Consider the following 26,987-nt stretch of genomic DNA (forward strand, 5'->3'; position numbering starts at 1 on the left):
ACAGCCTTGCTGTTTGTGATAGAGAAGAATTAGAAACAAAATAGATGTCCATCAGTTGAGGAATAACTAATCGTAATGTGCTATATAATTATGATGAAATATTATTGTGCTCTAAGAAATGATGTACTACTGACTACAGAAAAGCATGGAAAGATCTATATGAACTGGTGCAATTTAAGTAAGCAGAGCCAAGAAAATAATATACACAGGTACTATAATATAAATGAAAAGAACAACTATACACCAAAATATCAAATGTAAATGTATAAAAATTTAAAAGATCAAGCAGGACTAGATTGAAGAAATAAAAGTGGACACCCCAAAGCCATATTGTTTGGAGGTGGAAGGCCCACAGGTATTACACATATTTTCAGAATGTTTTATTGTATTAAAATAATCAGTTGTGTTGATTTTTTTTCTTCCTTTCTAAAAAATACTTTTTGTTATATGAGATGGCTCCCTCGGAAGGGGAGGGATACTTGCAATAACTATAGCATTATAAGAAAGAGAAGATATCAATAAAAAGTTTTTTTAAATATCAGTATAAATATTTGGGAAGATAAATCTTTAATGTTAATGTTTCCATAGAAATATGTATCATTTCACATATTTGACTTAAAATTCAAAAGCCCATATTTACAGTTTTCCCAATTTAAAAAAATTCATAGATGATTAGCCTTCCTATGAGGATAGTGACTGGTTTTTATTTATTTTACTAAAGAAAAGAGACATGAATGATACTTAATCCACTGAAACATAATTGGCTGGAAAAATGCCAGTTTGACCACGAAGTCTTCCCTCCCACCAATCAAAATGTGAATTTGTTTTGGAAATAACTGTGATCCGGTCTCCAGCTTGGAATTTCAAATCCCCTGGTTGCTGCCCTTCAAAAGAATACAGTGCTGTCACTTCTACTGGACGACTGGAACTGCCTAAAATGAGGAGAAAAAAATAGTTGATATCTGTTTTTTGTGAAGGGAGGAAAAGGCTGGAATAGATAAAATAACCATTTTGTAATTACAATTTAGGATCTTCTGCTTTGGATTTATGAATTATCTGCATTTGAAGCGTTTTCCTTTCAAAGAACTCTGCTTTCAGAATCATTCTTCCTAAGTATGGCCACACTTATACTTCTCTGATGTCACAAAGACAATATTTTCACCAGGGAAGAAAAAAAAATCACAGTTCTGTTGAAGACTTTACTCTTTTAGAGTCCCTGAATTTACCAAAAGTATATCTATATAACATAATGAACCTCTTATAGGAGACTTTGTTAGTGTTCAACCTCACCTGATATTTACTTTGTAAGTATTTATCTGACATATATGACTTCCATTCAGTCACAGACTGAGACTACCTTGTTTTATCTTTGTATCCTCAATTTCCCCCAATAGTACTTAGTTTGTAGTAGTTATTTAATAAATGCTTTTTCGATTCAACTGCATGTGTTTAGTTCTGGAATTTTGTTCAAAAAAATCATATGTACATTTTATTGATTTCAATGTTATCAGTTGCGTTTTGCTTGGAATTCAGGGAGGTCCCATTTAAAAGTATTTTAACTTCCTGTGGACATATGGGGGACTTTGAAACTACATTTTCCGTGATCCAATGGGTTTCCGGTTTCTGACATGATAATGTCAGACAACGGGAACCAATGTATTGCGCAGCTTAAATTCGGAGATCGGGCTTGAGACGAGCTCTTTGGGCTATGTAGACAAGATGGGGACTGGTGGCAATTTGAATTTTTACAGGTGTATGATCTAATTTATTTTACCATCATGGCTTTAATTAAATTATTATTTTCCCTCATAATCTCAGTCTTCATCATTTTTAAAAATAACAGTTGCTATAGTTCCTATCTACATATTTTTAATAGGTGAAGCTGGTTTGCTATTGCTTTTATTTTTTAATCATGCTCATTATTTTATTATAAAAGGTACAATTTCAAAATCTTATATAATATTACATTATTTTCAAATATGCCAATTCTTATCTCTTCTTATATGTTAATCTCCTCTTTTTTTCCTTTTCAAACTAAATCTCAATCCAGCTATTATGTCTAATTTCTTATTGATCTTTGTATTAGTTAACAATGTTCACAAATATCACAAGCACAAAATTATATTTCCAATTCCACATCACATGAACACATCTTGAGATAGGGACCATGAGTTAAAAGAGATACTTAGAATATGTTCCTTTATAAGCCAGAGAAGAAAAAAAATTATAATGGACCTACCGTAAGAATATTTTTATATGGCATTTTTTTGGAAAATAAAAATATGGACTAAAGTAATTAAAGGATATAGATCACAAAGATATTTCTAATTTTATATCTCAAATACAACTATCCTTTACCATACAAAGACAATAAGGCTCTAATACTAAAAGCACTTGTTATTGTGCTCTGGTTACCTACTCACTCCATGAACCCCAATCATGATTTTCACATAACTTTGAAGATTGTCTTTGAAAACTGTTGTAATTGAAAATTCCATTCCAACAATCTCCAATGGCTGTCCCCTAACTAAGCCCTTCAAAATCTGTCTCAAACTTATTCTTCCAAACTTATCACACATTATTCTGTTGCTTGTTGTAATTTTTAGATGGGACAAGATGAAGTGGTTTATCTCCTTACTGCATATCTTGGAGTTTGAAGTTTATCCCCTCTGTTAAGCTCAGGGAATGATAAAACAAGATGAGAGAGCAGGAGGTGGCAGGTACAAGGGACCTTTGAATAGATTTACCTTGGGAGTTTAGGGAGACATGGGTAGATGGATGGGTAGATGAATGGCTAAATGCCAGAGGCTGAGAAGAATGGTGTTGAGTGCATTCAGGCCTCAAAATGGGCCAGGTTTCTCCTTCAGTAGAGGAAGACAAGACAGTGGAAGTAAATAAGGTCATTAATTTGCAAACATTTTTCTGGCTAAGAATCCAGGTAGCTAGCAAAATATCTCCTTTTTTTTTTCTTCTTTTTCTCCCTTTCCATGGGAAAGGATTGAAGTTTAAATTCAAAGTTTCTTTTCTCCTAATATGTTTTTTATTTTTCCCAATAGCACAACAATCTAATTATTTTTTCAAGGTAAGAGATGAAATCAATCTTCATTTTTGTGTGGGTGTGGGTATGACTTTAGTTACATTCAGAGAATGCAAACGATAAAATCTTTGGCTATTAAACTAGACACAAATTAATTGGTTGGGGACTGTCCAAAGTAGACACAGATAGCATTTAGGAACTTTATGAAGTGTAATTTGTTAGTAAATTACTAAGAATACTACAGTTTTAAAAATCCCTCTTCATCAGAGAAATGCAAATCACAATAACTCTGAGGTACCATCTCACACAAAGCAGATTGGCTAATATAGCACCAAAGGAAAATGATAAATGTTGGAGAGAATGTGGCAAAATCGGGACACTAATGCATTGCTAGTGGAATTGTGAATTGATCCAACAATTCTGAAAAGCAATTTGGAATTATGTCCTTTAAATAATGCCTGCCCTTTGATCCAGCCATTCCACTACTGGGTTTGTACCCCAAAGAGGTAAGGAAAAATATTTGTACAAATATATTTATAGCCATATTCTTTGTGGTAGCAAAAAAGTAGAAAATGAGGGGGTGTCCATTGATTGGAGAATAGCTGAACAAATTGTGGCATCTGATGGTGATGGAATACTATTGTGCTGAAAGGAATAATGAACTGGAGTATTTCTATATGAACTGGAAAGACTTCCAGGAAATGATGCAAAGTGAAATGAGCAGAACCAGAAGAACATTGTACATGGAAACTGATACATTATGGCACAATCAAATCTAATAGACTTTTCTATTAGAAGCAATGCAATGAACACAGACAATTCTGAGGGACTTATGAGAAAGAATGTTATTATCCACATCCAGAGAAAGAACTGTGGGAGTAGAAATGCAGAAGAAAAACATGATTGACCATGTGGTTTGCTGGGAATGATTGAGGTTTTGGCTTTAAAAGATCACTCTATTGCAAAGATGAATAATATGGAAATATTGGCTCCAAGGCAGAAGAGTGGTAAGGGTAGGCAATGGGGGTCAAGTGACTTGCCCAGGGTCACACAGCTGGGAAGTGTCTGAGGTAAGATTTGAACCTAGGACCTCCCATTTCTAGGCCTAGTTCTCAATCCACTGAGCTACCCAGCTGCCCCCAGTAAAGGATTTTACATGAGCATTAAAAAAAAAGAATATTGCATTTTCTTAATTTCTCCAGATTATCAAAGAACATCTATATATTTGTTCCATTTCTTTTTGATACACTTAAGTATATCATTGTTCAGAGATCTAGCAGATCATTTGAATGTGGCTTCTTGAGGCTAGTCTCCAGAGAGTAGAAGGCTGTGGTTAGAGAAAAGGATCCAGTCAAATCCAAACCCATGAGTAGAGACACGTATAGTCTGGGAGAATGAAAAAGTGTCTCGCATATATTATAAAAACTGGTTAGCTAGTGAATGTCAAGGGAATGTAAACCAACCCCTAAAATTATCCCAGTGGGCTTAAAACAATTAATTTGTTTGTGTATATTGAAAATTCCAAAAACTATCTTCATAAGATATTTTGAGCCCTAGCAGTGATCAAGAAAAAAAGTAGTGGATAGATTACTGGCTTTGTGGTGTTAAAGACCTGTGTCATCCTAAATCCTCACCCAACTCACTCTATGTATTTAACCTGTGGCCAAGTCTTATTTCTACTTATACAATGTTTTATATGTATCCTTTTTACTATACTCACATAGCTAGCTGCCATGCTCATACAAATGCTTATCACTATTCTCCTGGACTATTACAATACCTTTCAGGTTGGTTTTCCCATTTCAATTTTCTCCCTCCTCTTCTCCATCTGTCATCCAGTGGTCAAAATTTTATTGAAACTTTAGTACCTCTTTATTATGTCCAGGATCAAATATTAAGTACTATTTGGCATTTAAAGCCCCTTACATCCTAGACTCTTCCTACCTTTCCATTCTTTTTATATAATTTACTCACTTCTATCTATTCTATAATCTAATAACTCAGACTTTCCCCCCTGTTCTTTGAACATGGCATTTTATTTCATAATTCAATCCCTTTTCTCTGGCTATCTCCTATGCTTGGGATAGTTTCCCTTCTCCTCGCCACTTTCTTGGTGAGCATCATAGTAAATTTAGAGATCAGAGAGTAGTATGTTAGAATGTTTTGGATTCAGCAGACTTGGACTCAAATCCTGCTTCTGTAACCCTTTGGGTATATTATTTAATCTTTTGGGACCTCAGCTTCCTCATCTGTGAAAGGACTAGATTAGATTAGATTTTCTCTCATGTTCATTCCGGGTCTTAATCTTATGATTCTATAAACTGTGACCTGTTAGTTTTTATTTCAAGAGTTATTACATAAATTACATAAACTGTTTGTGGTCAGTCCTCTTCCTAACCCCTTCCCTTTATTCAATATTGGTGCAAACTTTGTAACCATTCTGTGTTCATTTTCTTTCTTTTTTAACATGTAGATACAATTTTTTTTTAAACCCTTGTACCTCGGTGTATTATCTCATAGGTGGAAGATTGGTAAGGGTGGGCAATGGGGGTCAAGTGACTTGCCCAGGGTCACACAGCTGGGAAGTGGCTGAGGCCGGGTTTGAACCTAGGACCTCCTGTTTCTAGGCCTGACTCTCACTCCACTGAGCTACCCAGCTGCCCGTAGATACAATTTTTAATAATATTTTATGACATTTTGCAATCCATGTTCTCTTTCTCCCTTCTTCCATACCCTTCCCCTTTTTCAGAGACAGCAGATAAAATGATATAGGTTATACATATATTATCATGCAATATGCATTGCCATGTTCAAAAAACATACAACGTATATTAGAAAAAAGTTCATGAAGGAAAGGAAGTGAAAAAATGGTAAACTTCAATCTGCATTGACTCCATCAGTTCCTTACATGGTGATTGATAGCCTTTTTCATCATGAGTCCCTTGAAGTTGTCTAAGATCCTTTCATAGCTAATAGTTAACATTATTGCTGTTACTATGTATAGTGTCTTCCTGGTTCTGCTCATGTCACTGCATCACTTCATACAGGTCTTTACAGGATTTTTTTTATCATATTACAGTCATTTTTATGGAAAAATAGAATTCCATTAGGATTATATATACCACAACTTGCTCAGGCACTCCCCAACTGATGGATGGACATCCCTTCAATTTCCAACTCTTTGCCACCTCCAAAAGAACTGCTCTCTCTCTCTCTCTCTCTCTCTCTCTCTCTCTCTCTCTCTGTCTCTCTCTCTCATATATATATATATATATATTACAAATTGATCTTTTTCTCCTATCTTTCATCTCTTTGGGATATAGAACTAGTAGTGGTAGAGCTGGGTCAAAGAACATACAGTTTTCGGCCCTTCAGGTGTGGTTCCAAATGGCTCTCCAGAATGATTTTATCAGTTCACATTTCCACCAACAGTGTATTAGAGGCCCAATTTTCCATATCCCCTCTAACATTTATTATTTTCATTTTTTTGCCATACTAGCTAGTTTAATAGGTGTGAGGTGGTACCTCAAGTTGTTTTAATTTTCATTTCTCTAATTGATAAGTGTTTTGGAGCATTTTTTCCCATATGACTAAAGATAGTTTTACTTTCTTCATCTAAAAACTGACTGTTCATATCCTTTGACCTTTTATTATTTGAGGATTTGTACTGTTTGTATTGACTTGTATTCTTATAAATTTGACTCAGTTTTCTATATGAGGCTTTTGTCAGAGATATTTGCCATAAAATGTTTTTTCCCAGTTTGCAATTTACCTTCTAATTTTGGTTGCATTGGTTTTTTTTGTGCAAAAAAATTAATTTAGTATAAAATTATCTGTTTCACATCTTGTGATGTATTCCATTTAATGTTTGGTCATAAATTCTTCCCTTATCTATAGTTACAGCAGGTATTATATTTTCAAAGGAATGTGAAGCACTATTTTGAATATTTGGAAAGGGTGATGGAAAATGTAAGAAGTATGCCCTTTGAGGAATGACTCAAGGAATGGAGTCTACATTAACTTGGAGAAAGGAAGGATGATGGGAATCACAAAAGAAAGCTGGATGAGAACTTGATAAATCCCTTTCTTTAGTGCCCTGCTTTCTGATGAGACTAATATTCAAATAGATAGTTGCCTGTTCATTTAAGTGCAGTCTTGACATTTAAAAAAAAAATTATATGAGTGATAGGAAGCAACTAGACAAGATAAATGATCTTAAGTTATAGTAGCCATCTTCCAAGTGTCAAAAGATTACATTGTTATCTGGCATTAACAGAGATATTGTACATTCAGAATATCAATCATTATATCAATTATTATATATCAATATTTCTCAAAATTTCCCTATGCCTCAAAAAATTCTACGCTCAACAGCTATCAATTTCCTGCAAACAGTATTTGTCTTTTTGACTATATTTCATTTAGAAACACTTGCAATTAGGTTCGATTGTCAAAGGTAGTTATATTTTCCAAAGAAAAATGTATCATTCAAAGAAGAATCCATTAAAAATAAACAAAAAAGGAGGCAGCTGGGTAGCTCAGTGGAGTGAGAGTCAGGCCTAGAGACGGGAGGTCCTAGGTTCAAACCCGGCCTCAGCCACTTCCCAGCTGTGTGACCCTAGGCAAGTCACTTGACCCCCATTGCCCACCCTTACCAATCTTCCACCTATGAGACAATACACCGAAGTACAAGGGTTTAAAAAAAAATTTTAAAAAAATAAGCAAAAAACATATATCGCTATCCCTGAGGAAATCCATTCTCTTATTAAGATATATTATTAGCCCAGGAACAATGTCTAGTATGTGGTAGCCAACTAACTACTACTTTTTTTTTTTAAATCCTTACCTTCCATCTTGGAGTCAATACTGTGTATTGTCTCCAAGGCAGAAGAGTGGTAAGGGTAGGCAATGGGGGTCAAGTGACTTGCCCAGGGTCACACAGCTGGGAAGTGTCTGAGGCCAGATTTGAACCTAGGACCTCCCATCTCTAGGCCTGGCTCTCAATCCACTGAGCTACCCAGCTGTCCCCCTAACTACTACTTTTAATGTTTCATTAAGTTACTAAAATATCAGACTGAATATATAAGAAGATAAAGTTCTGAGGATGCCACTGGTTTCCTAATCTAGCTATCTCCTGAGTAATATGTCCCATTTCATTTACTCCTTCTTTGCTTATAATAGATTTGAATGATCTTTTGGACAATTTGCCAATCTTACCATTATATCGAAGGTTAATTAAAATACAGCTTATTTTTCTTTGCCTAAGTTAGGGCTAGCCTTAATGAGACACAGAATCAGATTCTAATCAGTATATTCTGATTGGCAAGGCTGCTGAGCAGTGTAGATTAGTGCGCCTGGGTCCCAAGGTATGTTTCACTTTTATTGATTCTTAGAAGGGAATTTTCTTTCTTGATTGATTCTGTTTAATTTAGCCCATGTGTAAACTTGCACATATCTTGTCAATGGAGTCATATATAAGATAAAATATTAAATAACTTCACCAATCAATATTGTGAGAACGGTGGAGTATTTCTAGCCTAGCTTAATATTCTGATTCACTGTGCTTTAAACTATTAAAAAGTTTCCCAGGAAATAAGCCCCTAGGCAGAAACCTTTCCTATACAAATATGCTAATTGAAATCAAAATTGCCACAACACTTAGAAAAGAGACTCATTAAAAATAACAATAATAATAAACATACAGTATGATACCCATGTAAGGCAATCTAGTTCAACTTTCTCATTGTACAAATAAGCAAACTAAGACCTACCTGGAGACTTGCCTAAGATCACATAAGTACTGTGTCAGGGCCAAGATTTGAATCCTATATATTTTATGTACTTAGACATATTATTCTGAAAAGTACATAGGCCTCACCAGACTGCCAAATGAGTTCATGATATAAAAGAGGTTAAAAACTCATCATCTAGAGCTACCTAGAGGTCATTAATATGAAATATGAAGCAAGCAAAAAAAAATCTTTGAAATAGGCAGTCCTGGTTGATTGAATACTAAACATTACTCTTTAACAATTACTCAGTTTATTATTCAGAATTTAATATAATTCGAATTGCTTTCAATATCCAACTTCTTAGACCACAGAAAAAAGAAGCAATAAATCCACCAGAAGTAGATAAGAGAAAGAAAATAAATTTACATCTATAATTTTACTGAATACAAAACAAAATGTATTATTTTTTCAGCAAAATTCCTAAAGGTAGGATGGGTTGAATGAATTGATTTGCTATGGAGGAATCATAACAAAACAAGACTTTATGTAATAAGACCCAATGTGGACTTTGTTTCTGTATATAAAAGATACAAAGTAGTATTTGTGTGTTTGTGTGTTTGTGTGTTTGTGTGTGTGTGTGTGTGTGTGTGTATGTGTGTGTGTGTGTGTATACTTCCATAATGGAATAAATATCAATGGTGCTTTTAAAAAAATTAAAATACCAAATAATTTATAGCAAATATTTCACAGAATCACAGAACTTCAGAGTTACAAGAGTTCGGTAGCCATCTAGAGCAGTGCTTTCAAACTCAAATAGAAATGGGGGCTACTATGGGCCAAAATTGACTTAGAAAACTATTAACATTACACATGTTTTATTGCATTTTTATTTATTTTGTTAAATATTTCATAATAATATTTTAAACTATTTCAGAACACATTGGGTAGTGTTGCATTGTGGGTCACATAGTGTTGGACACATCTGATCTAGATCAGCCCATACCTGTAAAAAGAACTTCCACTACAAACTGTCTAAGAAGTTGTCAATTTAGGCTCTGCTAAACTGACCAGGAGAGAATGAATGAAAGGTAACCTTCTCTACATCTGGATATTATATCTGTAATTATTGGTAAATTTTTCTTCCTAAGACAAGTTGAAATATGCCTCTTTTCCATTTTCAACAATTGATCACGATTCTGGTTTTGGGGGCAAATAGAACAAGTATAATCCCTCTCCCATGTTGACAGCCCCTTAAATGCTTAAAAACAAATATCATTTGATTCCCTAAATCTTCTATTCTCTAAGTGCTATCTCCACACTTCTTTTACCTCATTCTCATATGTCATTATCTCTTGGTTCTCCACAGACCTGGTTATTATCTTTGACACTCTCGATCTGGCAAATGTCTCTTCTAAAATATGGTGCCTACAGCTGAATACAGTACTCAAGCTGGGTTTGAACTAGTGTAGAATATAAGTAGGATAATAATGGCCACCCTTGTGCAGGGCAGGACTTAACAGAGTGCCTGGAACAGAGCAGGGGATTAAGGAATGAAATGGTTCTCGATGTAGCTGGAACAAGTTTATTTAATTCTCTGTTTGCCAGAACATATTTTAATTTAGTATCAAAATGTTTGGTGAGCATATCTGTCCTATCACTTTCTGGTTAGGAAATCTCTAGAAACCAAGTTTTAAAGATTACTATTCAGGAGATACTTTTCGATCCTATAAATATTCCCTGAGCTCCTTTGGAATAAATAAAACTTAATCTCACTCTTCTCTAGTATTATGGCTCAGGTGTTGCTTGTACAATAGTGTGTATGCATACACATGCATACACCCATGCTCATTCTCTCTCTGTCTCTGTCTCTCTCTCTCTTTTCCAAATAATTCCCCAAGTAATAAATGGTTAGCAGAATAACACAAGCATTTATGTTTTACAAATATTGTTCAAAACATGTTAAGATATATTTCAAGCTATAGAAAATATGCAGAAAGCCCACTGAATCCATTCTTATCATATGTAACTGGTAACAATAATAATGCTAGCTAACATTTATATATTACTTATCATGTACCAGAAACTGTGCTAAATGCTTTACAATAATTACCCAATTTAATCCTCACAACAACCCTGGAAAGACAGTCCTATTATTATCCTTATTTTACAAGTGAGGAAATGGAAGTAAACAGAGCTTAAATGATTTGCCAAGGGTAACACAACTAGTAAGTGACTGAGACCTGATTTAAATTCTGGCACTCTTGACTCCAAGCCCAACCCCATCTACTGTGCCACCCAACCCCTTGAATAGCTACATTGTCATCATTTTAAATGGGGAATTGTTCATTTACCAACAGAGTCCTGATAACTGGGAAGTTTGGGATAAAGCTTTCTGCTACCTGTAGAGAAAACAGAAGTACAAAACAGGTTAGTTTACTATATTCACACTGTAGGAAAAGCATTTGGCCACTGTGGAAAAGCACACGCTCACTTTGAACTATAGGAATAAATAGCACTGAGAGAACAAAGGAAGATGACCTTAATCAGAGATTTAGAGTCACAGAAGTTCGTTTGGATGAAGGAAAGAGAAGAGAAGGGGAAGGAAAGGAAAAGGAAACACAGTTTTATAGCTCAGAGGAACCTTAAGGGTTATCTAGTTCAATTTATTCTTGAATAGAAATACCCTCTAAAACATCCCTGAAAAGCAGTCATCTAGACCTTCACTTGAAAAATTCCTGAACAATGACATAGTTCATTTTATTTTAAGCCAAATATAATTTTTAAGAAGTTCATTTCTAACAATACTAGCAGACACACATTCCTATATAGCTTCTATTTTCAAACATCTTTTGTGGATATTAACAAGAAGATAAAGGAGAAATGCCATATTCCTAAAGCTGTGTATAATTAGAGTAAACCATATAAGTAAGAGTAAAAAAATTCAAAAATATTATTGATGGAAATATGTGTCTGTATACATATACATTTATTTTTTTCTTCAGAAATTCTCTAGCACAATCCTCAAAACTAATCATAGTATCTTGATTTCTTAGAAGTTTTTTTTAATAAAATTATCTTTGAATGAAAACAACTAATTTACCTTCTGAGTCTGAGTTTGACTGGAGAGGTGCAGGTGGTTGTTTTGGCCTGGAAGATGGTCTGAGAGGTGAGTCTTTAGGCTGAGAGGGGGAAAAGTTCACTATTATAAAATCTAAATTTGGCATGTAAGCATATTAAACCTTTTCCTTAAAATTATGCAGACTGCCCAGAAGAATGACAAATAATTCATTAAGCACTGTCCCTAGTTAGCTAATGGCTAAGGTTTAGAGGCAGGAGAAAACTGTGCTTTCCTAATTCTTTTTTTTTTTAAACCCTTAACTTCTGTGTATTGGCTCCTAGGTGGAAGAGTGGTAATGGTGGGCAATGGGGGTCAAGTGACTTGCCCAGGGTCACACAGCTGGGAAGTGTCAGAGACCGGATTTGAACCTAGGACCTCCCATCTCTAGGCCTGACTCTCAGTCCACTGAACTACCCAGCTGCCCCTGCTTTCCTAATTCTAATTCTAAAAGTCAACTTTAACCCAGTATAATTCTTCCATGGAAATCTAAAATTTCAGACAAAATAGATTAATGTCTGCTTATAGATCTTTACATTTTTTAATATGAAAAATTTTAAATAATGCAAAATACCATACTATTTTTTAAAGATTGAGATGTTTCCCAATTTTGCCTTGTTAAAGGAAAGCACATTCTGTTTATCCTTAGATCTTTTATTTTTTCAGAGGAAATGTCATGATTGTATGACATTTTTACAAGGAATTTATATAAATGACATAAACAAGGGAAATTTATTTGGCTGTTAAGAATCCTATGCCAAGGGACGGAAAATCTCCAACAAATAGAAACTTTCAACCAGGGTGAATTAAAGCAGTAGGAAAAAGCAAATTTTATACAAGCCTTCCTCTGTTCCCTTGCTGTTTTTCGTTCATTAATTCGTTGCTCTTCTTTTTCATATTTTTCAGTAAAGGAGTCAAGGATTTCATAAAGATCTTCTGCTTGAGCTGGCTGTGGCATGTCTCCAAATAAAATGTCACTGGCACGAACATCCTGACAGTAAAACCTAACAAAAGAAGATCCGGGAATATAAAATTTCTTGGAAACCCTTAGGATTGTAGCAATGGTCAAAACATCTTTCTTTTGTACCACTCTGACTGGGATACATAATTTCTCTTAGGAAAGTGTCTGAATTGGAAGTTTACTAATTTATAGAAAACAAATATGATTTCATCAGATATTTTTCCATTTTCCACTTTTACATATTTTAAACAAATAAAACATATGAAAATAAATACATAAAATAAACAAATACATCCTTCCTATTCATGTCTTATCTGCATAAGAAATTTTAAATCAGCTGAGGTTAAAGGACTATTTCATACAAACCTGTATTCCAACAGCCCTCAATTATATCTGACAGAAAGTGCTCAATGAATATTTGCTGATTTAATTGAGAAGTTGAACATTTCCTTTAGCTATTACAGGTTTAGCATAAGAAAAGCTTATTTTCTCAAAACAAAAAGAAAATAAATTATTGGGAAGAATAAAATTCTTTTATGTAAGACCATGATATTTTAAGTAATCAGAATTTTTCAAGATTATCCACTGAATTAAGGTAAAGGCATTTTGTTCTTCTTTGTCTCTCTTAGAAAGAGACTTCTTGCCTTATTGGTATAGTTTTTTATACTTTTAGAGCTATGTTAGATAATAGTGAGGATAGAGAGATTTTCTTTACCCTTTTTCTCAATCAGAGAATGTCCAGTATTTCTCCATGAAATAAAACACGGACCTTTAGCTCATGTTAAGGAGGTCCTTCTATTACTATTTTTAATGCTTTAAAAGCACATAATATATAATGTATCCTATCAAAGACATTTCCTATTCCTGTAAATATAACTTATTTTATATTAAAAAATAAACATTTTTTAAAAATCTGAAGACCTATGATGAAAAAGTATAAGTAATTGTCTAGAGCAAAACCAACAGTACACTTCCAGTAAAAATAGTTCCAATATATGATAATAAATTTTATTATATTACTAGATTTTATTAGCTGATATTTTACATAACATTCTTTTTTGATTCATTAATTTAAGGATGGTGGTGCTGCAGACAGAATGACAGGCCTGGAGTCAGGAAGGTTCATCTTTCTGAGTTCAAATTTGACCTCAGATACTACATGTGTGAACCTGGGGAAATCACTTAACCCCGGTTGCCTGAATTTCCTTACCTACAAAATAAGCTAGAGAAGGAAATAGTAAATCACTCCAGAATCTTTGCCAAGAAAACCTCAAATGGGGTAATGAAGAGTCAGATGTGACTGAAATAGCTGAATATAGTATAGTCTAGGTCTTTGATTTCATGGATGTAGGGAAATTTCTGGAGGAGGAAACTCATTCTACAAAAGCTCTACAAAAAAATCTCTGTAACTTACACTCATATGAGAGTACTCTAGGGCACTCACAGGTTAAACGATTTGCCCAGTCATATGGACAGCTGGTATCAGAAGTGGGGCTTGAAACCAGATCTTTCTGATTCTGAAGACAGTTCTCTATTACACCACGACAAATTAGTATTTATTATCTTTTGTTAGTTGGAGGAAAATATCATATTTGTCTTTAGGGAAAATTTGGTAATTTCTCTTTCCTCCTTTCTAATTTATAGAAAAATTGCTTGTGATCATCTTTGTTCTGTGTGTGTGTGTGTGTGTGTGTGTGTGTGTGTAAGAGAGAGAGTAGCAAGAGAGAGTGAGAGAGACAGAGAAAAACAGATACACACACATATATGATGGTATACATATGTATGAGAAGGGAAAATATATAAACATAAAAGATATATTTAAAGTGATGAGGCAGGGTACTTGCAGAAGAGAATTTTCCCTTATACAGGAAGCTCTTATTAAGATATCCACTAAAAGCCAACTTTCCTACTTTTGTTTTTAAACCCTTACCTTCTGTCTTAGAATCAATATTGATTCTAGAACAGAAGAGTGGTGAGGGCTGGGCAGTAGAGATTAAGTGACTTGCCCAGGGTCACACAGATAGGAAGTGTCTGAGGTCAGCTTTGAACCTAGGACCTCCCATCTCTAGGCCTGGCTTTCATTCCACTAAGCCATCCAGGTGCCCCCTTTTCTTCTTCTTTTGTAACATTTTATAACTCTTCTCTTAAATTACCATGCTCTAATTATTCCATGTATTGGCCCTATCTCATCTACATAAATCTCCCTGTAAATTCCTTGGAGCATGAACTTTTTTTAACAAGACCATAGAATTTAAGAGATAGAAAGGGCATTAGAGACCATCTATTCTAATCCCATCATTTTGTAGATGAGGAAACTGAAATTTGAAGGTCTGAGTCAAGACTAGGAATTGTAAAGCTTAGGGCAAATTCCTTTGCTGAAGGAAGTTAAATGGGATGGCATAGAAAACCATCTGACTACAGGTACTATTGTGCCATTGGAGGGAGTAGCCTGTCCTTTATAATCTGCTCTTGGTCTCAGAAGTTTGGAAGTGACAAAGAAGGGGGGTGATAGGAGAGGGGAACTACAGGCTTAGGCTCCTGGGGGTGGGACTGGTAGCGTCAGGATTATATTACACATTGATGTGGATCTTGGTAAAGGATGTGTAATGTCCATTGCCAAACCTTACCTAGTCTCCAGCCCTGCCACAAAAATGAGAACCTTTTCTGGACTCCCTTGCTGTTAGTGCCTCCCCCTCCAATGTTCCCCTGAAACCATTTTATGTGTGTTTTGCATGTACCAGTGTATATGCCTATATATTTATGTGGAATCTTACCAGTTACTATGTAAGCTTCTGAAAGGCAGAGAATATTTGGTCCTGTCTTTGTATCCTGAGCACATATCAGAATCTGGGATAGACTAGGTCCTTCATAAATGATTGACTGATTGTGATCAGAGTAAATAGGACAAGATTTTTTATTCATCTCCTCTGATTCAAAACTCATTGCTATGATCCTTAAAAATTAGAGGTATTTTGTTTTGTCCACAATAGTACCCTACAAATAAACATTTGAAAAATAATTGTCTGTGTTTGCTAGAATTCTTGGATGCTTTTCACCAGCTTCACAATATTTGTTTTTCAAATTAATTCAAAATAGTTTGACTTGAACTTACTTTCGATTTGTTTCTTTCCTCTCAATCAAGCAGCTTCCTTCTAATGATACTCCAGCAAACAAACCCCGTGACTTGCAATATGTGTAGACAGCAGCTGAGCTTCGGATTGCAACATTTCCTTCTAAATTCCTAAAAAAAGCAGATTTTGTAGGATAGATCTGACTATGGCTTTGACCCATTATCATTAGAATTTGAATATCACTACATTTTGTCAGAATAACTTGATATTGTAGTCTGAGATAATTTGTTTGTTTTATGTATCTTATTTTGTGACAATTCAATGTAAAGGTTATTTCTTTAGGATAATATGTCTGGGAGCCTTACAAGAAAAAGGACTAAAGACAAAAAGAATTAATGAGTTTTACTGATATGAACACAACCAAATTAAACCAACTGAAACATAATTTTAGGTAGTAGCAGGAAAAATGTGTATAAGGTTTATATTTTGAAACTCCCTTTCAAATATTTCTCCAATAAATTATATTTCAAATGCAGTTTAATTTATATCTCATGGGATTTGAAACTTTGAAGCCTTTTGTGTAGCTTCACTATATACCTTCTTCAAACAAAATGAATTTAGGATGTTTTCGAAATTACTGAATTTATCCACTCCACATCATACAACCACTTCCTTTTCCTCCCCACTCCAATCTATACAGTTCAGTTTCTAAAGATCACACCTTGTAATTAAGAAAAAGAACATTTACTTTAAATCCCATGGAAATTTCTAACCAAAACAATTCAACCACAGTTGAGTTTAAATGCATTTTCTTTCTGAAGCACACAATAATATATTAAATAGGCTTACACCATCAAGATAGGAGAATGTTTTAAAGGTACTCACCTTCCCAAAGGTCCAACAGCCACAGTAAAATTCCCACCAAGTGTAAGGTTACCACCTTTTGCAAAAGCTTCTACAGCTCTGTCATAATTCAATATTATTACTAAATCTGACACCTATGAATAAAAAAATTGAAACCTTCATTAAAAAGTATATATGAAAGAATGACATTTTAAAAATTATCACATAAAATATGTGGACTATATCTCTTTAATATATAATATACTGACTGTATCAGGAATTTTTTTATTGGCTAAAGGAAGGGAATTAGTGCATATTTAATAAATTTAAAAGTTCTAGGAAGAGAGTAAGAAAAGAATTATCAAATCAAATGCTACCAAATTCCATAAATGTTTCTTTGGACCTTCTCTCTACTTTTCTCTCCCTTCCTCATCAGCAACATTCTCCTCCTTTGTACTTCACCTAGCCCTTTGATTTACAGCTCTTTAGTGCTCTTATCATCCAATATGGATGGTCTAGTCCAGTCCAGTTCAGTCTAGTATAGTACTATACAGTACTGTCAAAAATTGGCATTCTTCTTTTCAAAAGTATTTGCTTATGGGACAGCTGGGTAGCTCAGTGGATTGAGAGTCAGGCCTAGAGACGGGAGGTCCTAGGTTCAAATCCAGCCTCAGACACTTCCCAGCTGTGTGACCCTGGGCAAGTCACTTGACCCCCATTGCCCACCCTTACCAATCTTCCACCTAGGAGCCAATACACAGAAGTTAAGGGCTTAAAATTAAAAAAAAATTTAAATATTTGCTTATATATTGACCACTTATCTATTAAGAAATGGTTTTTAGTTTTATATTAGGTATCTCAAAAATATTAGCAAAGTTTTAAAGCTTTACTAGCTTAATAATTACTTTTTATATATCTTGGATATCAAATCTTTTTCAAAGAAAGTTCCCCCTTTTCAACCTCTTTCCTTATTACTCAAGGTGCATTAATTTTGCTTATGCAGAAGCTTTTCAGTTTTCGTGTAATTAAAATCATTTACTTTTTCTGTTGTAAATTCCTCTATTTCTTGTTTGGTTAAGAATATATAGCTTAACCATGGCTATGACAGTTACATAATCTGCTTTACTTTGAGCTTTTTTATAATGTAATTTTTAATATTAAGGTCACGCATTCATTTGGAATATATTTTAGAAAATAGTGGATGGTGTTAGTTTAAGCCTAATTTCTTCCAGCTTACCTTCCAACTTTCCCAGTAGTGATTTCCTAAGTAATTTGTGTTTTCTGGTTTATTGAAAACTGAGTTATTGAGTTTCATCATTTCTGTTTCTTCCTTGTCTAGTCTGAATCATTGATTTATCTCTATTTTTTAACCGGTACCAAGTGGTTTTGATAACTGTTGCTATGTAATATAATGTGAGGTCGGAAAATGCCATTCCTCCTTTGTTTTAAGGATAGCTAGGTGACAAAGTGCATAGAACAGCAGATCTGGAGTCAGGAAGATTTGAGTTCAAATCCAGCCTCAGACACTCAGAAGCTGAGTGATCCAGGGCAAGTCACTTAATCCTGTTTTTTTGTTTCAGGTTCCCCATCTATAAAATGAGCTGGAGAAGGAAATGTCAAATCACTATGGTAGCTTTGCCAAGAAATCCCCAAATAAACTTAAAAAATTAGAAAAAGAATACATTAAAAATCCTCAGATAAAAACTAAATTGGAAATCCTAAAAACTAAAGGAGAAATTAATAAAATTTAAAGTAAAAGAACTATTGAACTAATAAATAAGACTAGGAGTTAGTTCTATGAAAAAACAAATAAAATAGATAAAGTACTGGTAAATCCAATAGAAAAAAAAGAAAGAAGAGAATCAAATTAATAGTATCAAAAACGAAAAGGGTGATCTTACCTCTAATTAAGAGGAAATTAAGACAATTATCAAGAGCCTATAAACTGCCTAGATTAACAAAAGAGGAAATAGAATACTTCACCCCAATTCAGGGAAAGAAATTGAACAAACCATCAAAGAACTCCCCAAGAAAAAATCCCCTGGACCTGATGGATCCACAAGTGAATTCTATCAAACATCTAAAGAACAATTAATCCCAATATTACACAAACTTTTTGACAAAATAAGCAAAGGAATCTTACCAAATTCATTTTATGACACAAATATGGTACTGATTTCCAAACTAGGAAGAACAAAACAGAAAGAAAACTACAGATCAATCTCCTTAATGAACATAGATGCAAAAATCTTAAATAAAAATACTAGTAAAGAGACTACAGCAAACAAAAACTGCTGACAGAGGTCAAATTTCTCAATTATAAGGAGCTAAGTCAATTTTATAAAAAATCAAGCTGTTCCCCAATTGACAAATGGTCAAGGGATATAAGTAGATAGTTTTCATATAAAGAAATCCAAACTGTCAATAAACACATGAAAAAGTGCTCTAAATCTCTCATTATTAGAGAAATGCAAATCAAAACAATCCTGCGGTACCACCTCACACCTAGCATATTGGTCCATATGACAGTAAAGGAAAATAATAAATGTTGGAAGGGTTGTGGCAAAATTGGGACACTAATGCATTGCTGGTGGAGTTGTGAATTAATCCAACCATTCTGGAAGGCAATTTGGAACTATGCCCAAAGGACTTTAAAAGAATGCATAGCCTATGATCCAGCAATACTACTACTAGGTTTGTACCCTAAAGAGATAATAAGGAAAAATGTTTAGACAAAAATATTTATAGCTGTGCTTTTTTGTGGTGTCAAAAAATTGGGATATGAGGGGAGTGTCCCTTGATTGGGGAATAGATGAACAAATTGTGGTATATGATGGTGATGAAACACTATTGTGCTGAAAAGAATGATGAACTGGAGAATTTCTATGTGAACTGGAAAGACCTCCAAGAACTGATGCAGAGTGAAATAAGCAGAACCAAAAGAACATTATACACATAAAGTGAAATATTGTGGAACAATACAATATAATGGACTTTGCTAATACAAGACAATCCAAGGGAGTTATGAGAAAGAATGTGATCCACATTGAACAAAAACTGAGGAAATAGAAACAGAAGAAAAACATATGACTTATCATCTGTTTATATGGATATATGATTTAGGGTTTTGGTTTTAAAAAACTGCTCTATTGCAAAAATGAATAATATAGAAACAAGTATATGTAATGACATTCGTATAATCCAGTGTAAATGCTTATTGGATCCAGGAGGGGGAGGGAAAGAAAATGAAATATGTAAACATGGGAAAATATTTTTAAAATGAAAATTAAAAAATAAGAAATCCCTAAATAGGATCATGAAGAATTGGTCATGACTAATATGACTAAACAATGGTAAACCTTTGTTTCTACATCCTTTTGTTATTTCCCTTGATATTTTAGTTTTTTTATTCTTCCAAATGAATTTTGTTATTTTATTGAGTTCTATAAAGCATAAAGTGTAAAACATACTTTGGGCTGTTGACAACAGTGCTGCTGAAACATATTAAAAAGTAATTGGAAACTATTTTACAAAATATTTAGAAATTCAATAGAACATATTGTTAATATGTAGTTTTCTAAGTTGGTATATAGGCAAGGTTCTTGAGTAGGGTTTAGTTGTCCTCGTTTCCATTTGAATTTTATTGCACTGCTATAAAGTAGTCCTTTGATAATTTAATTGAAATAGCATAAACACTGGTAGTATTGTCATTTTTAATAAAACAGCATGACCCAGCCACAAATATTGAATATTCTCCACATTCTTTATTTTTTCAAGGAGAATTTTGAAATAAATCAAAGAAGTTCTTTGTCTGCTTCAACAGAATAAATCAGAGATATTGTGTGCATTTTATGGTTATTTGGAATAGGATTGCCCTTTACATTGCTGCCTGTTGGATTTTGTTGTTATTATATAAAAATGCTGTTAATTTTTGATGGTTTATTTTGTAGCCTAACAATTTGTTGAAGCTATTATTTCAATTAGTATATACTGGTTCCTTAAGATATTCTAAGTACATAATCATATTATCAGCAAATGGGGATGATTTAATCTATTTATTTAAATTATGCCTTTAATTTTTTACTTTTATCTATTGCTAATATATCAAATAATAATGAAGATGGTAAACATCTTTGCTTGACTCCTATATATTAATTGGGAGAAAAAAATTGCATTATTTCTCCATTGTATATGATGTTCACTTTTAGTTTTAGATTATTTTCATAATATTAAAAAAGATTGTGTTATGTCTATACTTTGTAGGGGCTTTTAGTGTAAATAAGTGTTGTAGTTCATTAAAGGATTTTTCTGCATACATTAGATTACCATGTTCTGGAGATTTTTATTTTTAATAGTTATACTGATTATTTTCATAATGTTGAACCACCCATACATCTCTAGTACACCTCCAACTTGGGCATGATAAATACTTTCTTTACTGTAGTCTTTAAGATTATATTTGAGATTTTTCAATCAATATGTATTAATGACAGTGGTCTCTGGTTCTCTCTGTTTTATTTTCTGTGTTTTAGGTACCAGGATTACATTAATCAATCAAAGAAATATGGTAGGACAATTTACTTCTCAATATTTTGAATCTAATTTGTGAATTTGTGTAGTATTAGTATATAATGTTTGCTAAAAATATGACAAAATTAAGTTGTATATCCACCAGAAGCAGAAGCATCCCTCCTTTCCTTTGGTAGTTCCCTTTCAGATATTTTTTTCCCCTTTTCTGAGATTGGATCGTATAAGATCTCTGTTTGATTTTCTGTTACTTTGAACATTTGATATTTTTAAAACTATTGCTCTATTTCATTTTCTCATTTTTGATAACATATCAGGTGCACTATTGTACATAGTAGATTCTGATGGCTATTTTTATTTCATCTGATTTTGTTTTGATTTCACCTTGTATTTGATTTTTGTCTTTTTATTCTTAATTAACCATGTATATATATATATGTATATATATATATATATAGGCTTCACATAAAGGCTCTAGGTTTATTTATATTTTTGTATTTTTTAACTTTCCAGTTATGTATTTCTTCTTCTAGTTTTTAACATCTTAATATTTGTATTTATTTTAGGTTTATTTGCATTTTTAAGTTTATTTTAAAATGCATATTAGAATGGAGGTAACTCATTACCAAGACAGAGATAAACAGAGGTGTTAAGATGTTCCAAAGGGTGTAAAGACTGACAAGACCCAGAAAAAGGAATACCTTAGGGTAGGACTAAAATTAAAGCAACTCTAAGAAACTGTAGCATGTATAATGGCCACACACTGGTAAAACTGTCTTGATATATAGGCTAAACCAGGTTGAGGGTAACTATTAGGCCTCAAATCTATCAACATATTAGGGAGATGCCAACCCGAAGCATGTGAAGCCTTCTCCCTTGGAAAGGATGGATGAGAACAATTTGTTACAATTGCCATCAAGACAGCTGAAGCAGGCACTATGAAGCACATAAGAGATCAGTCAGATATCTAAATTCCAAGGTCATCCATTGTATCCTTGGTCATCACCAGTCATTCTGACTTTGATGATTCTGGAAGAGAAAGTGAGGCTGACAACTTTGTATAACTCTTCCTTACTTAAGACCAATTCACTCTCAAGTCAAGGCATCACCTCGGTGATATTTGGTCCTTTTCAAAACAAATGAACAATAATCCATTCTTCCTGGTCTTCCAGTCTATTATTCCCGTTCTGGACTTATTTTCCTGCTTTGACAGTCTTAACTCTGTGGCTAACTAGTTCAAGAAGGCATTGTTCACTACCTTTGGATGCATTGTTTTCTTGTTCTCCCTACAGATAACCTTTACATTTCCAAATCTAGGTCACTTCCACTATTTTCCTTCTCTACTCCTCACAATATGTTGAATATTGCTAGAGAAAGTCACGCAAATATGCCAAGTGGAACCACTCCAAATTTATTTTATGTAACTCAACTGGGTCCTCATTGCTTCATGACAACAATTTTATTATTTCTAATTTATTCTCTGTCATATTCCCCCACAACAGTTACTGCAAATTTTCTCTACTTTCCTGAAGCTACTCAATGCCACTCCTATAACTATAGACTTTCTTTTAGCAGATGATTTCACATGCTATTTTCCTGAAAAAAATTGATTATCTTCATTAGCTCTACCTTCCCCACTCCACAGGTGAAAAAATCTATATCTTTTCCTCTTTTGCTCCAGTCTCATAGAAGAAAAGTAGCCTTCTTGCTAAGGCAAGCCTCTCTATGTCCCTAATCCTACCACCTCCTATATTCTCTGGAAATTGGCCCATTCTGATCATTCAGATTTTCTCCTCTGTCTCTTCTATGTTGATTCTGTCTCTCCTCTCCTCTCTTTTTCTCTTCTTTCTCTCCCAACTTACTGACTCTCCTTCTTGTCTATAAAATGCTGTTTTCTTTAACTTAGAGTCACATAAATTGGGTATCAGAATAACCTTCAGTTATAAACATCAAGGATAGCCCAGCCTTAAAAAAAATCACATACAAAACCAAAACCCTTAGTTTTGATCTCATCATATTCAGTTATCAACTTCTATCACTTCTCTCCATTACCAAAATCCTATAGTTATCTATATTGATGGGCTCAGTTTTCTTATCAACCAATACAGTTTAGCTCCCAAAACCATCACTTTTCTGAAACTACTTTTAGTAGTTACCAATAATCTTCTAACTTTTAAAAAAAAAGAGCATTTTTTTTAGGTCTCATAAACCTTGCTTCCTTTCTGCAAGCTTTGGCACTATTGATCACGTTCTCTTCTCAGAAAGACTCTCTTCTCCTGGCTTCTAAAAAAAATCACTCTCTCCTGATTCTCATTCTGCCCTAAATAATCCTTCCAAGTCTCTTTTTCTGTTTTTGGCAGGATCATCATCCACCTCATGTCCCCTACCTGAATATTTCATGAGAAACTGAAACTCAATTATTTCTAAAACTGAACACACCATCTTTCAAAGAAAACACCTATCCTACAAACTTTCTATATATGTTGAGGGCACTACCATTCTCTCAAGCACTCTAATTTGAAAGTTATTTTTTTTCCTCTTCCCTCATCTTCTCCCCTACATAAATGAGTTTATAAATTCCATTAAATCTACCTCTCCAAATTCTCTTGCATCCATCCTCTTTGCTTTATATACATGGTAATCTTCTTCACTAACTAATAAACTTAGTTTGTATCACTATTTTCATAAATAACCTTCAGATTTGCCTATCTGCTTCCAACCAGCTTTCTATACACCTTGATGAAAAAAATTCTTAAAACAAAGATTTGACTGTTATTAATCTGCTCAAGATCCTTCAGTGGCTCTCTATCATTTTTAGGATAAGATATAAATTCTTTAGCCTGGTAAATAAGACTAATTAACTGGGGCAGCTAGGTGGCTTGGGACTGAGAGCTAGACCTAGAACAGGGAGGGCTTGGGTACAATACTCTATCAGCCAACTGGTGTTTGTAGTATCCCTTTAACTCAGCATGTCATATCCCAGCCATTTACTCAATCTATCTCCAATGCCCTGAATGTACTGACTCTATATTTTAGCCTTTCAGATTCTTTAAGCAGTTCCAGTTGAATAGTGACATATTCATCAGAACAGTATAAGAGAAGTGTGTTTGTGAGAAACCCTGGAAACTGGTTTTGTTTAGTTTAGTTCTATTTTCTTTTCTAAGATGAAGCCCAAGGATTTGGATCTGAACCAGACTAAGGGAGCCTACTCTGACCCATTCCTGTCAGGTGCAGTCCTGGAAAACCCAAATTATTTCAGACAATGCCCATGCCCCAAAATCCTTGGAGAGAAGTGTTAATTCTGAAGGTTTCTCTAAAGTAAGGAGGCATGAGTCTATTTCTTCAGACCTACTCCATGAATTCCAAATAATGACCCTAAAACTCAGAAGATTCCAACACAATTTTAATCAATTTGGTTTAAATTCTAAAATAGAACATAAATTTGGAATCTCCTGGATATTTAACACAACAAGTTTCAGATGCTGATAGGAACCCTTACAACTTTTGAGATATGGTATTATGTATATTGAGGAAAAAGGCCTGACCTGATATTTATTTTATCTAGCATTTTTATCTCTACTCTGTTAGGAAGTATTTGTATCTAACCCTGGGCAAGTAACTTCAACTATGAGTCTGCTTCTTCATCTAGAAAATAAGTGGGTTGGTCTTGATGATATCTAAAGTCCATTCTAGCTTTCACTTTCTCTAATTATATATTTTAAAATCCACTAATCAAGAATGGCATAGGACACATTCATTTTGGTATCCAATATCCTCCTCTTCACCTCCCCACCCGCCAATGACATCATTCAAGGACATTGCTAATGAGATTGAAATTATCAGGAGTCCATTCTAGTACAATGTGCTCATCTATGAGAGACGTCACATTTAGCTCTCTATGAGAGGCCTTTTAAATTATTCCTTTTGTGAATGTTCTCTTTCCATGACCTAAGGTAGCACCAGGATTCTGGAGGAGAGAGGAAGTTAGTTGGAAGATTATTCTTTCAATATAAACAGTCCTTCAAGCCCTTTGGGACCCTCTTACCATATCTGGGTTGCAATTTAAGACTCATGAAATATCACATTCTTGCTAAAATACTAAACATTCTCTTCCCCACAGTTTGAAAATTACCATATCATTTAAATTTTTTTTTTAAATCCCTTACCTTCTGTATTGGAGTCAGTACTGTGTATTGGCTCCAAGGCAGAAGAGTGGTAAGGGTAGGCAATGGGGTCAAGTGACTTGCCCAGGGTCACACAGCTGGGAAGTATCGGAGGTCAGATTTGAACCTAGGACTTCCTGTCTCTAGGTCTAGTTCTCAGTCCACTGAGCTACCTAGCTACCCCCATATCATTTAATTTCAAAGTTATAATTAGACTTGCATCTGCAATGAACATCAAGTTTTGCCTGGTATTACCAATTAGTTCTAATAGTAGAATACCAAAATTGTATATTGCCTCAATTAAAAAAAATACTGAGCACCTATTCTATTCAAGTCTTGGTTCCAGGTGCCAGGGTGAACATAACCATAAAAAATGATACCTGACCTAAAAGATCTTAATCTCACAAACTACAAGTTTAAAAATAAAATATTTAGTGTTCATGATGCTTAGCCCGAAATCTACCTACATGCCCATAAAGTGCTTTGTAATGATGATAATGTTCTCTTTAAATCATCTGGTTAAATAACATTCTTTTAGGGTTCATCCCTACTTTAAGTAAAGATAAACTTTATGAAGTTACTATTAAAACGTGCTAAAATATGATAAAGATAAAACTATAGTTGATCACATGTATCACATAATTAATCACTAGTACACTGCCTGGCCCATAGTAGGCACTTAATACATGCTTGTTGATCAATTAATTATAGATTCATAACACTAGAAATTTTAAAAAGGCTCAAATATTTATCTATACATTGATTGGATTATAGGGGGAGGACATTTCAGGAATGAAAATGGAGTGGAGGAGGAAATGAGAGACAGCATGGTGAAATTGGGAAAATAGCCTAATTTGTTTGTAATATATAGTAAGTAAAGGGGAATAATGTGAAATAAGGCTGGAAAGGTAGGTTGGAATCCAATTGTGGAAGACCTTAATCCTATAAGAAAGAGGGAGCCATGAAAATTTTTCAGTAGGGAACTGAGATTATGATACATGTCCTGCTACATGATGGTGCAGAAAAGCCAGCAGCCAGTATAACAAGAAGAAAACCATTCAAAAATCTGACAAATGCTAAGGGATTATTTGCTGAAAAGAAATTGACCACAAGAGGGCAATATTTTCAACCGACTTTAGCTTATTTATTATTGTCTTTTGAGACAAGAAAAGGCACAAGTTGTCTTTAGTGTGCTTCTTGGGCTTCTGATGTCTGCATCAACAGTGAGTAAAAGGAATCCAATTAAGAAAGTTGAAAGTGTTAAAGGAATTCCTTTAATAATGCTGAGGGGAAAAACAACAACAACAACAACAACAAAAAAAAAAACAATGGCAACAGAGAAGCCTCATAAATGAATGGATAGCTTAGGAAAAAATTGGCTGGAACTTGAGAAGAAAATGTAGGTTTGTTATTTGAAAACAGTAAGTATTAGGAAACTAGGCTGACCAATCACTTAGATAGCAAAAAGGGAACAGCTGACATTAATATCATGCATAAGATATACTATGTATAGATTCTGCTGTAAATGATCTTGGTGA

At 34.0% G+C, this 26,987-nt stretch overlaps 1 protein-coding gene across 1 annotated transcript in view; it reads right to left on the reverse strand.

Annotated features, from left to right (window-relative positions):
* Positions 1–684: 684 nt before the first annotated feature.
* The window catches only part of SH3YL1 (SH3 and SYLF domain containing 1), a 52,460-nt gene continuing 26,157 nt past the window's right edge, over positions 685–26,987 (reverse strand). The window contains exons 5-11 of the mRNA XM_044660926.1: positions 16,802–16,914; positions 15,958–16,086; positions 12,722–12,888; positions 12,225–12,226; positions 11,870–11,948; positions 11,121–11,168; positions 685–932 (exon numbers count right to left, since the gene is read on the reverse strand). Of these exons, the coding sequence (XP_044516861.1) occupies positions 742–932; positions 11,121–11,168; positions 11,870–11,948; positions 12,225–12,226; positions 12,722–12,888; positions 15,958–16,086; positions 16,802–16,914 (729 nt within the window). The 3' untranslated portion in view covers positions 685–741. The remainder of the gene's footprint in view (positions 933–11,120; positions 11,169–11,869; positions 11,949–12,224; positions 12,227–12,721; positions 12,889–15,957; positions 16,087–16,801; positions 16,915–26,987) is intronic.

This window comes from Gracilinanus agilis, chromosome 2 (assembly GCF_016433145.1).
Source record: "Gracilinanus agilis isolate LMUSP501 chromosome 2, AgileGrace, whole genome shotgun sequence".
In the NCBI taxonomy this organism is placed as follows: domain Eukaryota; kingdom Metazoa; phylum Chordata; class Mammalia; order Didelphimorphia; family Didelphidae; genus Gracilinanus; species Gracilinanus agilis.